The 12210-nt window shown below is 34.0% G+C and overlaps 1 protein-coding gene across 1 annotated transcript in view; it reads right to left on the bottom strand.

Moving 5' to 3' along the window:
- Positions 1 to 239: 239 nt before the first annotated feature.
- LOC120176134 (membrane-associated protein VIPP1, chloroplastic-like) overlaps positions 240 to 12210 on the bottom strand; it is a 46617-nt gene continuing 34646 nt past the window's right edge. Inside the window, exons 10-13 of the mRNA XM_039182635.1 lie at positions 1367 to 1379; positions 1110 to 1299; positions 482 to 704; positions 240 to 370 (exon numbers count right to left, since the gene is read on the bottom strand). Of these exons, the coding sequence (XP_039038566.1) occupies positions 240 to 370; positions 482 to 704; positions 1110 to 1299; positions 1367 to 1379 (557 nt within the window). The remainder of the gene's footprint in view (positions 371 to 481; positions 705 to 1109; positions 1300 to 1366; positions 1380 to 12210) is intronic.

The following is a 12210-nucleotide window of genomic DNA, read 5'->3' as shown; positions in this document are numbered from 1 at the left end:
ACTCTATTTACACAAGCATTGTGTCCTAATGGATTTGTCACTATCACATCACTACTAATAGCTCCTAATTGAATTCCTAATTCTCTCACCAATTTACTACTAATATATGAGTATGTAGAACCCATATCAATCAATACGGCAACACATTTATCATACAGTAAGAAAATGCCTACAATTATCTTTGGATCATTACGATCTTCATTAGTCTTTATATTATACACTAGGACAGTAGAGCACACTTATTTTTGAGTAGAGAATTCGGGCTGACTTCTTCCTCTACCCCTTATCCTTCTTCTATGAGACATCAAACCAGATCGCTTTGACTGTGCAGGTTCTTCGGCCCTCAATAGATAATCCCTCATGTAATGTCCTGCTTCCACACATCTAAAACAAGCTCCAGAGATTACTCTACATATTCCATTATGACTTCTTCCACAAAGTTGTTATTGTTTAACTTGACCCTGATTTGTTATTCCAGTACCAGACCCCACTGATTGAGTCTGTCTAGCTCTCATCTGATTTGATCCTCTAATAGAGAATTCCACTAACTTAGACCTCGTCTGAGATCGAAAACCAGAATCTCTACTTCTCTTGGGTGGTGCAGAACTTGATGAAGCCCCAATTTTTTTAGAAGGTTGGGCTTTTTTCTCCCTAAACCATTCATTATGAGCTATCTCTACAGCTTTAGCACGATTAACTACCTCCTAAAATGGGGACAAGTTCAACACAATCAACATCTCCTTTAACCTCTGGCGCAAGCCCTCAACAAACCACTCGCATGCGTCTTTCTCTGACGAAACCAACACAGCCGCAAAATGACTTCACTTGTTGAACTCGAACTCGTATTCATATACAGTACGATTTACTTACTTCATGTTCAAGAATTCTTGCTTCATCTGCTTAATGAATTGATCTTCTATATACTTGTGTATGAACTCTTCTAAGAACAAGGACCAGGTTACTTGATCACTAGTCATCCTCAGGGTAACATTTTTCCACCAAATTCTCGCTTGCCCACAAAGCAATGAGACCACTTCATCTAACTTTTCCACATCCGAACAGTGGAGTCCATCTAACATGATCTTCACATCATTGAGCCAAAGGTTCACAGCAACAGGACCTTCATTGGTTTCACCTTTGAACTCATGAGCTCCTAATCCCTTTAACTCATTTGCTATATTCATTCTCTGAGTAGAAGGAACATGAGGTTGGAAACGCTTTAGAATACAGTCCAACGTTTTGAAGAAAATGTCTTGGTCTTGTACATGCACTCCAGAAGGAGCATGTTCTTCACCTTGCCTGGCCAGGGCAGGTGAATTACTACTCTTAACTAGCCTATCATCTCCTGCTTCACTTCGGTAGCTACCTTGTCCGAACATCTAATAAGATATAACCATATAGTTCTATTAGCAAAACAACATACTCATTACCCTATCAGAATAGAAGTTCTCACATTTATGTTGGCATTTAAATGTAACACCCCCAACCCGTACCTGACCCGAATACAAATCCGAGGTGTCACATCAACTATTCAAAATTTTTAAAACTTATAAAAATAATGAAAATTCAAACTTTCATTAAAAAAAGTTAATAATTTACATAAGTACGATCAAAACATTACAAAACTAATTAGAGCATATGTGAATTACACTTTCCTACATGCCAACGCCTTTGATACAACAAAATAAATACTGTGAATTTACTTCTGATCTTCGAGTGGATGTATGCTGCTCTGCAGATCTTAGGTCTGATCCTCTTGCTTCTCAGTACCTACGTGTAAAACGCTTACACGCTATGTCATAGACTTCGTGAGGCATAAAACTATAATAATGCATTTCCTATAAATATGAACATGCAATGTAATTATTCAAATAAAATCATAACTATCATATCATGATTCCATCATATTACATATGATTCATTGTAAACAATAATAGCATGATAGCATATAATAATGTAACCACTTTTTATATCTTTTATAGGCCCATGTATATCACTTAGAACTTAAGGTATGCGAGTATATTGAGATTATGCACATATGTTGTCACCACAGCTCGTATAAGGGTCCACTTAGTGTCATGTGAGATATGTCCCGAAGGACCTATGTAACCCTCGACTCTTATATCACATAACATGAGCAATATTATTATACTTCATATATTCATGTACTCATGTCATTTCTCCTATAATCACATATTACATGTACATATAACCATTAACTTCATATCATATAACATATGTTATTTGAGTATGTTTACATGATTTATATAACATATATCAAACCATAATAACATATATAACTTATGCATGTGTTTATAATGACCATAATGTATGCATGTTCATAACTATTGGACTATGAAACTAACATAGGAAATAGACTTATCACTAGTCTTATTTCCACTGAACTATACTTATAGTATGCACTCACCTTAGCCTCACTTAATTCCAAATCCACTTCTATGATTTAATCTATTTGGATTGATCCTAACTCTACGTTGTTTCGGAACTTGCTTGTGCTCGATATCTACACAATCATACATATTATATACATATCAACATTCCAAATATCATGATTCGATCCTTATGTTCTTAGGCTAAAAGAAAGGTTTAATTCTATTTTCCACTTGAAGTAGTATCGGTACCCAATGTATGGTACTGATACTTCCCTAGTTGTGGTATCGATACCAAGCCTGTGTATCGATACTCATTTTGTATTTTGTAATCCTCATTTCAAAAATGGTATCGATACTGACCTTACGGTATCGGTACCCTTAGTATCTGTTAAGTTAATCGATCGATGGAATAGGCCGGCCAAGAGGGGGTGAATTGGCAATTAAAATTTTGGTGGAAGCTTTTACAGAAAATTGAAAAAATTTGTACAACGATTTAGAGTGGTTTGACTATCTCAACCAAAGTCTACGTCCACTACCTTAGCTATCCACACTAAGTATTTTCCAACAAATTCACTAATTTGTTCTTTCTTTTTGAGGCCAAAGAGATAACCTTACGACTCCCTCAAAAATATACCCCAATTCTTAAGAACACTCTTTTTCAAAGAGAAAACCACAAATTTGCAAACTTACAAGGAAAACCTCACAATGTAGATTGTTTGCACAATTCTAGAACAAAGAAAGAACACTCAAGAATGAATACAATTGAGTACAAGTAGTGTTCTTGAAAGCAAAATGAATATTGAATGAAAAATAGGCTTGAAGTGCTCAAACAATAAGTTTGATGCTTTCTCTTTGATTCTCTCTTGATTCTAGTTGATTGTTGTTTCTTCTTGTTTTTCCTTATAGATCAATGGCTTCTAAGCTTGTTTAAATACTCCTTCAATTGATTCTGAATGTTGGGAATGATTACTGGAGTCAATAGAGCCGTTTAAGTGTGAAAAACAATTAATAAAAAACAATGGGAGCGTCTGGTGCATCGATGCATAAGGCTAGTGCATCGGTATACTATGTGTAAAATTCAAATATTTCGACCGTTGACCCTTAGTGCATCGGTACACTGATGGTACATCGATGCAAAATATACTTTGATGTTTTGAGAAAGCCTGGGTGCATCGATGCATGGCTTGTGCATCGGTGCATAAAATCAATTCGATGTTTTAATATATATGGAGTACATCGATGCATGGTATATGCATCGGTACACAAAAGCCATTCGATGTTCAATTAAAACAAGGATGCATTGATTCATTGATTCATGCATCGGTACACTTACCTGAAAAATTGATTTTAGGCTCGTTTTTTGTTCGAAATACTTTGTGAAAATTATTTCAAAAATATTTTAAGTATAAAACACAATTTTACACATTAGTAAGGATTGAGATTGAACTTTGAAAGACTTGGAGTAATATTTTGATATTCAAATAATTATATCGAATATACTTTAGAAAATAATTTGTAAAATCTTAAAATTCATTTAAACTTAGTTTGTTAAATCGAAACATCAAAATATTTTCAACAATCTCCCCCCTTTTTGATATAACAAAACATTTGTGTAATTTTAAGATTTTCTTTTGAAATCAAGTTTTAAAATTACTCCCCCTTACTATGATACATCTTCTCCCCCCTTTTTGTTAAATCAAAAAGACTTTAATAAAAGCATTTGTAGAACAAGTTTTGAAACATAGCCAATTGATATTTATAAATGTAGCTTAAGCTGCTAAGATCACAATCAAAATAGAGATTAGTCGTTAGTTTAATAAAACAATATTCATAATAAAACGAAATGTTATATGGTAAAATTGGTCATATGCTAAATGATACAAAAAAACTAATAAACCAATATAAGTTCAACAACCAAATATATATAATAAGTTCTAAAATCCAAGCATCCAAAACATAAATCGAAACATATAATCATTCAAAATCAAAAATAATCCAAGAACATCAAAATGTTTATCAATCCAAGGTCTAAGTTCAAGAAAGCATGGCAAGTAAAGATCTACTCCATCAGAGGGTCGGGAGGAGGAGGATGATGTGCTCGTACTTAAAAGTGAGAGCGTTCATACATTCACGCATCTCCCATTGAAATTCAGTTAGCTAAGACTCCATGGAAGCAAACCTCAGATCAAACAATTATAGGAAAAATAAAAAATATGGAGGCGTTTGATCTTTTTGTTGTGCTGGATCCGGTGCAGGCTCATCGTTTGGTACGTGATTGTCAATATCTTGCATAAGCTGTTGAAGCTCGGGATCATCGTCAGCAGTCGGTCCCGGAGGAGGAAGAGGAGCACGAAAAGAGCTAGGAGCAGCTCGTGAAAAACTGGCTCCCGAAGTTTGCTTATTGGGTCGAAAGACCCATTGACCAGTTTCCTTGTCTTGTTTCCAGTCAGCTTTCTTTAAGGAATTGAGATTGATTTGGTTTTGAAGAGGGATGGGACTGTCGAGAGAAACTCTAAGACCGAGTTTGATAAAAAGATTACTAAATAGACACCCATATACTAAAGTTTTGACATGTTTAGAAGGGACTACAATGATGGTATCTGCTAGTTCACTAAAAATGATTTGTGGAAAATATATCTTTCTATTATGCTGGATACAATGTATCCACCATAAATCTCTGACACAAAGAATGGAGTACCTACCTCCGGATGGTCGAAACCACCAAGGGATCATTAAATGCAGAAAACGATCGTGATGTGTACGTAAGGTACTAATACTAGCATTAGGAATATAGGGATATGCCATATTCTCTTTCTCATTAAATAAACCATTGTCATCTAGCCCAAATTGTTTAGCTATAGTCTCAGAGTCAATATGAATATATTGTCCTAAAAGGTAGGATCAAATTCCTATAGTCCCACATTGACTCTCGTTTTGAATGCATACCACATTAGAGTAGAAAATGCAGACAAACTGATGATAGACAATAGGTTTAAGGTGAAACAATTTATCAAACTTCCAGGATTTTAGAGTTGGTAGGTATTCAAAGTTGATATCTACCATGGCTTGAACAGAGGGAATATGTTCTTCCCAGATTTTGTAAGCTCGGAAGGAATCCGTGTACCTATGGTAGAGTTCTTCTCTATGATGACCAGACATATTAAAACAGGAGTTTAGAATGGTCATATTGGGATCGTTTGGATTTGGAGGGTGAGGAGGAATAGGATTAGGATGTCGGTTAAAATGACTCGAAGAAGTCCTAGGGCGCTTAGGGTTTGACATAGTTTAAGAAATCCGAATTAGGAATGTAACCTGCAATTTTGAAACACATGTATGCAATATAATCAATCCCAAAACTCAGTTGAGTCCGTAATAATTCAAGGTTCTCTGAACCGAATCCTAATGGGCAAAGTTTTTGAAAATTTTTGAAAACAACATTTGAAAAATCAATGTATAGTTTTCAAATCAACATAATTAGAACAAAAACATCAAATTAAATTAAAATTTTCGAATATTATATTTTTTATTTCGAAATTCTTGAAAATTCTTGAAAAATTTAGTGTTTTTGATGAAATTGATTATAAAATATAGTTTCTAAACACTAAACAATCAATGCTCGATGTAATGTTCATCCTAGAACTAATCTAAACTAGTTCTAAAATCAAAATTTGATAAAATATGAGTTTTTAGAAGAATACCTTGAAAAATCTTGGATTGAGAGGAATGTGATGATGTTTTGCAAGTTTTGATGATGTTAGCAGGATTTGGAAATGTAAAACTCGAAGATTCCGACTATTTTTCGTTGATTTTGAGCAAAAGGAGAGTATAGGAAGAGAGAGAAACGAACGATGGCTAAGAGTGTTTCAAGGGTTTTGAGAAAATGAAGAAGAAATAGGATTTTTAACCAAAAACCCGACGGATGCATCGATGCATGGCCTAGTGCATCGATGCACACTCAAGGAGTGCATCGGTGCATCTTCATGATGTACCGATGCACATTCAAGGAGTGCATCGATGCATCTTCATGATGTATCGATGCACATTCAAAGGGATGCATCGATGCACTTTCATAGTGTATCGATGCCTTATGCACAAAAATGTCAAAAATCCGTTTTAAACACTTAAAATGCTAAATAATTTAGCTCTAGTGGTATTGGCAACTCATATATTGAAAATTAATCAAGTTCAATCAATCAATTTTATCCTTAAACTACATTTGAACATAAAATCAATTTTCACCAAAGATTATAAACTCCCCCTAACTATTAGCAAAGAATGCAATCAAAACTGTTATTTTATAAGCATTTTTCATTTATTCTTAAAACTTCTAAAATTATTTAAACACTAAGTGATGATAGGTTAGTTAAACTTAATTCTCTCCTAAGAGTCAAAAATCTTTCTTTGTCTAAAGGTTTTGTAAAGATATCCGCTAATTGGTGCAAAGTATCAACAAATTATAGAACTACATCTTCCTTAGCGACATAATCTCTAATGAAGTGATGTCTAATTTCAATATGCTTAGTTCTAGAGTGTTGGATGGGATTTTTAGTGAGACAAATAGCACTAGTACTATCACACTTGATAGGAATGGTACCTACTTCAATTCCATAATCAAAAAGTTGTTGTTTCATCCATAAAACTTATGTACAACAACTACCAACTGAAATGTATTCCGCTTCAGTGGTAGATAATGCAACACAATTTTGTTTCTTTGAAAACCAAGAAATTAGCATATTTCCAAAGAATTGGCAAGTACCAGAGGTGCTTTTCCTATCTAATTTGCATTCTCCATAATACGCATCAGAGAAGGCATGCAAGCTATAGCTAGAGTCTCTAGGATACCAAAGTCCTAAACTAGGAGTGTCCTTAAGGTATTTAAAGATCCTCTTAACAGCTAGTAAATGTGATTCCTTAGGACATGATTGAAATCTAGCACATAAGCAAACACTAAACATAATGTTCGGTCTACTTGAAGTTAGATAAAGAAAAGAGCCAATCATTGACCTATATAATTTAACATCCACACAATTACCTCCTTCATCTATGTCAAGCTTTGTCGATGAGCTCATTGGAGTGTCATCAGGTTTCCCATTTTCCAGTCCAAACTTCTTGAGCATATCTTTGATGTACTTAGCTTGATTGATGAAGATGACATCTTTTCTTTGCTTGATTTGGAGTCCCAAGAAGAATGAGAGCTCCCCCATCATGCTCATCTTAAATTCTCTTTGCATTAGCTTAAAAAATTCTTGGCGAATAACATCATTAGTAGAACCAAATATTATATCATCAACATAAATTTGAACTACTAATAAATCTTTACCTTTATGCTTTAAAACAATGTAGTGTCAACATTCTCTTTTGAAAAAACTTTATCAATTAAAAAATTTGACAATCTTTCATACCAAGCTCTAGGAGCTTGTTTTAAACCATAAAGTGCTTTTGTCAATTTAAGAACATTATTTTGAAATTTTGAATCTTCAAAACCGGGAGCTTGTTCCACATACAGTTCTTCTTTTATAAAACCATTTAAAAATGCACTTTTAACATCTATTTGATATAATTTAAACTCATTGAAACATGCAAATGCTAATAACATTCTAATTGCTTCCATCCTAGCTACGGGAGTGTATGTTTCATCATAGTCTATGTCCTCTTCTTGAGTATAGCCTTGAGCAACAAGTCTAGCCTTGTTTCTCACTATATTACCAATTTCATCGAGCTTATTCCTAAATACTCATCTAATACCTACAGTAGATTTATTACTAGGCGTTTCAACTAATGTTCATACTTTGCTTCTCTCAATTTGATTTAACTCTTCTTGCATAGCCATAATCCAATGTTCATCATTTAATGCTACTTTAATATTCTTAGGCTCTATGCATGAGATAAATGCAACATAATTACAAATATTTCTAAGAGAAGATCGAGTTATTGCCCCTTTGGATGGATCACTTATAATCTCACCATCCTTGACATAGTTGTACTCTCTTGGGTAAAATACTTCCCTTTCTTCAATGGTTGGATTCTCGAGGGGATCATGAATTTCCTCATCTTTTGTTTCTTCCTTTGATGATGGTTCTTCAACGTCATTTGCTTGTATAATACCTACATCATCATCAACATAAGAATTCTTCCTCGGAAGGAGATTATCATCGAAAACAACATGTATAAACTCTTCTACAACTAAAGTTCTTTTATTAAATACTCGATAAAATTTAGAATTTAAGGAAACACCCATAAAAAATTCTTCATCACTTTTAGCATCAAATTTGCCAAGATTGTCTTTACTGTTGTTTAAAACAAAACATTTACATCCAAAAGGATGAAAATAGCTAATATTAGGCTTTTTAATTTTAAAAAGTTCATATGGAGTTTTCTTTAAAATAGGCCTAATCATTACTCGATTAACAACATAACAAGCGGTATTTGTGGCTTCCGCCCAAAAATATTTTGGCAAATTGTTTTCACAAAGCATGGTTCTAGCCATTTCTTCTAAAGTTCGATTTTTCCTCTCAACAACTCCATTTTGTTGAGGTGTTCTAGGTGCTGAAAAATTATGGCTAATACCATTAGAATTACAAAATTCAGTAAATCCAAGATTTTCAAATTCAGTTCCATGATCACTCCTAGCACTAGTTATAAAGTAACATTTTTCATTTTGGATTACTTTTGAAAACGTGATGAATTTTTCTAATGTTTCATCTTTAGTATTTAAGAATATAACCCAAGTATATCTAGAATAGTCATCTACCAAGACAAATGCATATTGTTTTCCACCCAAGCTAGTAGTCCTAGTTAGCCCAAAAAGATCTATATAAATCAATTCTAATACTCTACTAGTGGATACGTCATTAATGGATTTAAAAGAAATTCATTTTTTCCTTTAGCACAAGCATCACAGATTTTATCATTATCAAATTTAAGCTTAGGCAACCCTCGAACTATATCTCCTTGAATCAATCGTTGCAAAACACTCATACTAGCAAGTCCTAGTCTCCTATGTCATAACCAACTATCATGCTCATCCTTATCAACTAGGCATAAATTAGTCATATTTATGGAATCTAAATGTACAATGTAAATGTTTCCTATTCTATGACCAACAAGCATAATCCGATTAGATGCAATGTCAATGACTTTGCAACCATTAGTATCAAACATGACATTGAATCCCTTATCGCACAATTGACTAATACTCAATAGATTATGCTTTAATCCATTCACATATAAAACATTCTTAATTTTTATGGAAGAGGTATTACCTATAGTTCCTATACCTTCAATGTGACTTTTTGAGTTATCACCAAAAGTCACTTCTCCTCTATTTTTGGCGTTGAGCTCTATGAACCAACTTTTTTCTCTGGTCATGTGTCTTGAGCATCCACTATCAAGGTACCATTAATTTGAACTTGTTTCCCTTGCCTTGTAGCAATGCTCCTTTCCTACAAACATAGATTAATTTTTGATTTTTGGTACCCAAATTCTTTTGGGTCAATATTCATTAGTTTCCAAAATTCTAGTCCCCTAAGGTATTCATTTGTGTAGGATATCCTTATCTTTGGTAGCAATGAGTTCTTTAGGAACCCATATACTTGTAACAATCTTTCCATTAGAGGTTATTTGGGGACCTCTATGATTGTAGTTTTTAAAACTTTTTCTAACAAAGTTGCATTTTGAATTTTCTCCATTTTCAAAACGTTTTGTTCCAACTTTATCAAAAGAAGCTTTAATATCATTATTTTTCTTTTGATGATCATCATTGACCTTTGAAAGTAAATTTTGCAAATCCGAATTTTTCTTTTCAAACTCTTCTGGTTTGATTTCCAAATTTTTTATTTTACTTTCAAGATCATTGTTGGTCTTGGATATGAGATGATTTTCATTTTTTAATTTCAAAATATCATTTTTTATATTTTAAAAACAATTTCTCATAATCCGAAGCCAACCCATTATATTCCTCTAATAATTCATCATAAGATAAATCATCTAAATCAAATGAGTTAGAGGTTACCTGAGAATCTTTCCCGAATGCCATCAAGCACAAGTTTTCTACTTCTTGTTCCTCTTCATCAGAACATTCTTCATCGCTCCATGTAGCCATGTGAGCCTTGTGCTTATTCTTTGATTGACCCTTTCTCTTCAAATGTGGGCAATCATATTTGACATGCCCCGGTTTCTTGCATTCATAGCAAAAGATCGGGTCCTTTTCTTTTGGTTCATTTTTGAAGCCTTCATTTTGTTTGAATTTTCTTCCTCGGTTTGGCCTCATCATTTTTCTGAACCGTTTGGCAAACAATGACATTTCCTCGACATCGTCATCTTCATCCGAATCACTCTCATCTTTTGTTGATTTAAGAGCAATTCTCATGTTCTTCTTCTTCTTCTTCGTATCCTTCTATGGCTCGTCTCTTTTCTCAAGGTCTTTCTCTCATTTAAGCATCATTTCATGTGTGAGGAGAGAGCCAATAAGTTCATCGAGGGTCAAGTATTTTAAGTTCTTAGCCTCAATGATCGCCGTCTTCTTTATTTGCCAAGCTTTCGGAAGTGAGTAAATTAACTTCCTTACAAGCTTGTCATTTGGAATGATTTATCCATATGATTTGAGACTATTGACAATCATGGAGAATCTATCCGTGATTTCATTGACATCTTCATCCAGTTTCATCCTGAAATTTTCATAGCTATGAGTTAGAAGACTAATTTTAGATTCTTTTACCTCGTTTGTGCCTTCATGGGTGACTTGTAATTTGTCCCATATCTCCTTGGCGGTTATTCATGATGAAACTTTCCCATATTCATCTGGTCCAAGAGCACAAAAGATCATATGGATAGCTTTGGAGTTGAGCTGGAACATTCTTGTCTCTCCTTCACTCTACAATCTCGGGTGAGTGGAGGGTTTGATGTATCCATCTTCTATAACATTCCATGCTCCCATGTCACTTGCTTGAATGAAATAAATCATTCTATTATTCCAATAAGCATAGTTAGCTCTATTGAAGAAATGAGGTTTGTTGACGGGCATTGAATCGAGAATGAAGTTGGAGTTTGAAGCGTCGGCCATTAATGACTTGAATATCGATGTAACTCTTCCCGAATCAACTTAAGAGGTAGTTAAACCTTTAAATGAGTGAGGCTCTGATACCAATTATTGAGTTAATTGATCGATGGAATAGGCTAAGAGGGGGGTGAATTGGCAATTAAAATTTTGGTGGAAGCTTTTGCAGAAAATTGAAAACATTTGCACAGCGATTTAGAGTGGTTCGACTTTCTCAACCAAAGTTTACGTCCACTACCTTAGCTATCCACACTAAGGATTTTCCAACAAATTCACTAATTTATTCTTTTTTTAGGCCAAAGAGATAACCTTACAACTCCCTCAAGAATATACCCCAATTCTTAAGAACACTCTTTTTCAAAGAGAAAACCATAAATTTGCAAACTTAAAAGGAAACCTCACAAGGTAGATTGTTTGCACAATTCTAGAAAAAAGAAAGAACACTCAAGAATGAATACAATTGAGCACAAGTAGTGTTCTTGAAAGCAAAATGAATATTGAATGAAAAATTGGCTTGAAGTGCTCAAACAATGAGTTTGATGCTTTCTCTTTGATTCTCTCTTGATTCTAGTTGATTGTTGTTTCTTCTTGTTTTTCCTTATAAATCAATGCCTTCTAAGCTTGTTTAAATACTCATTCAATTGATTCTGAATGTTGGGAATGATTAGTGGAGTCAATAGAGTCATTTAAGTGTAAAAAACAATGAATAAAATAGTGGGAGCGTCTGGTGCATCGATGCATAAGGCTAGTGCATCAGTACAC

Source organism: Hibiscus syriacus, unplaced genomic scaffold (genome assembly GCF_006381635.1).
Source record: "Hibiscus syriacus cultivar Baekdansim isolate YM2019G1 unplaced genomic scaffold, ASM638163v2 tig00003398_pilon, whole genome shotgun sequence".
NCBI classification, from domain to species: domain Eukaryota; kingdom Viridiplantae; phylum Streptophyta; class Magnoliopsida; order Malvales; family Malvaceae; genus Hibiscus; species Hibiscus syriacus.
The sequence above is the reverse complement of the archived record's forward strand: the minus strand, read 5'-3'. Positions and strand labels throughout refer to the sequence as shown.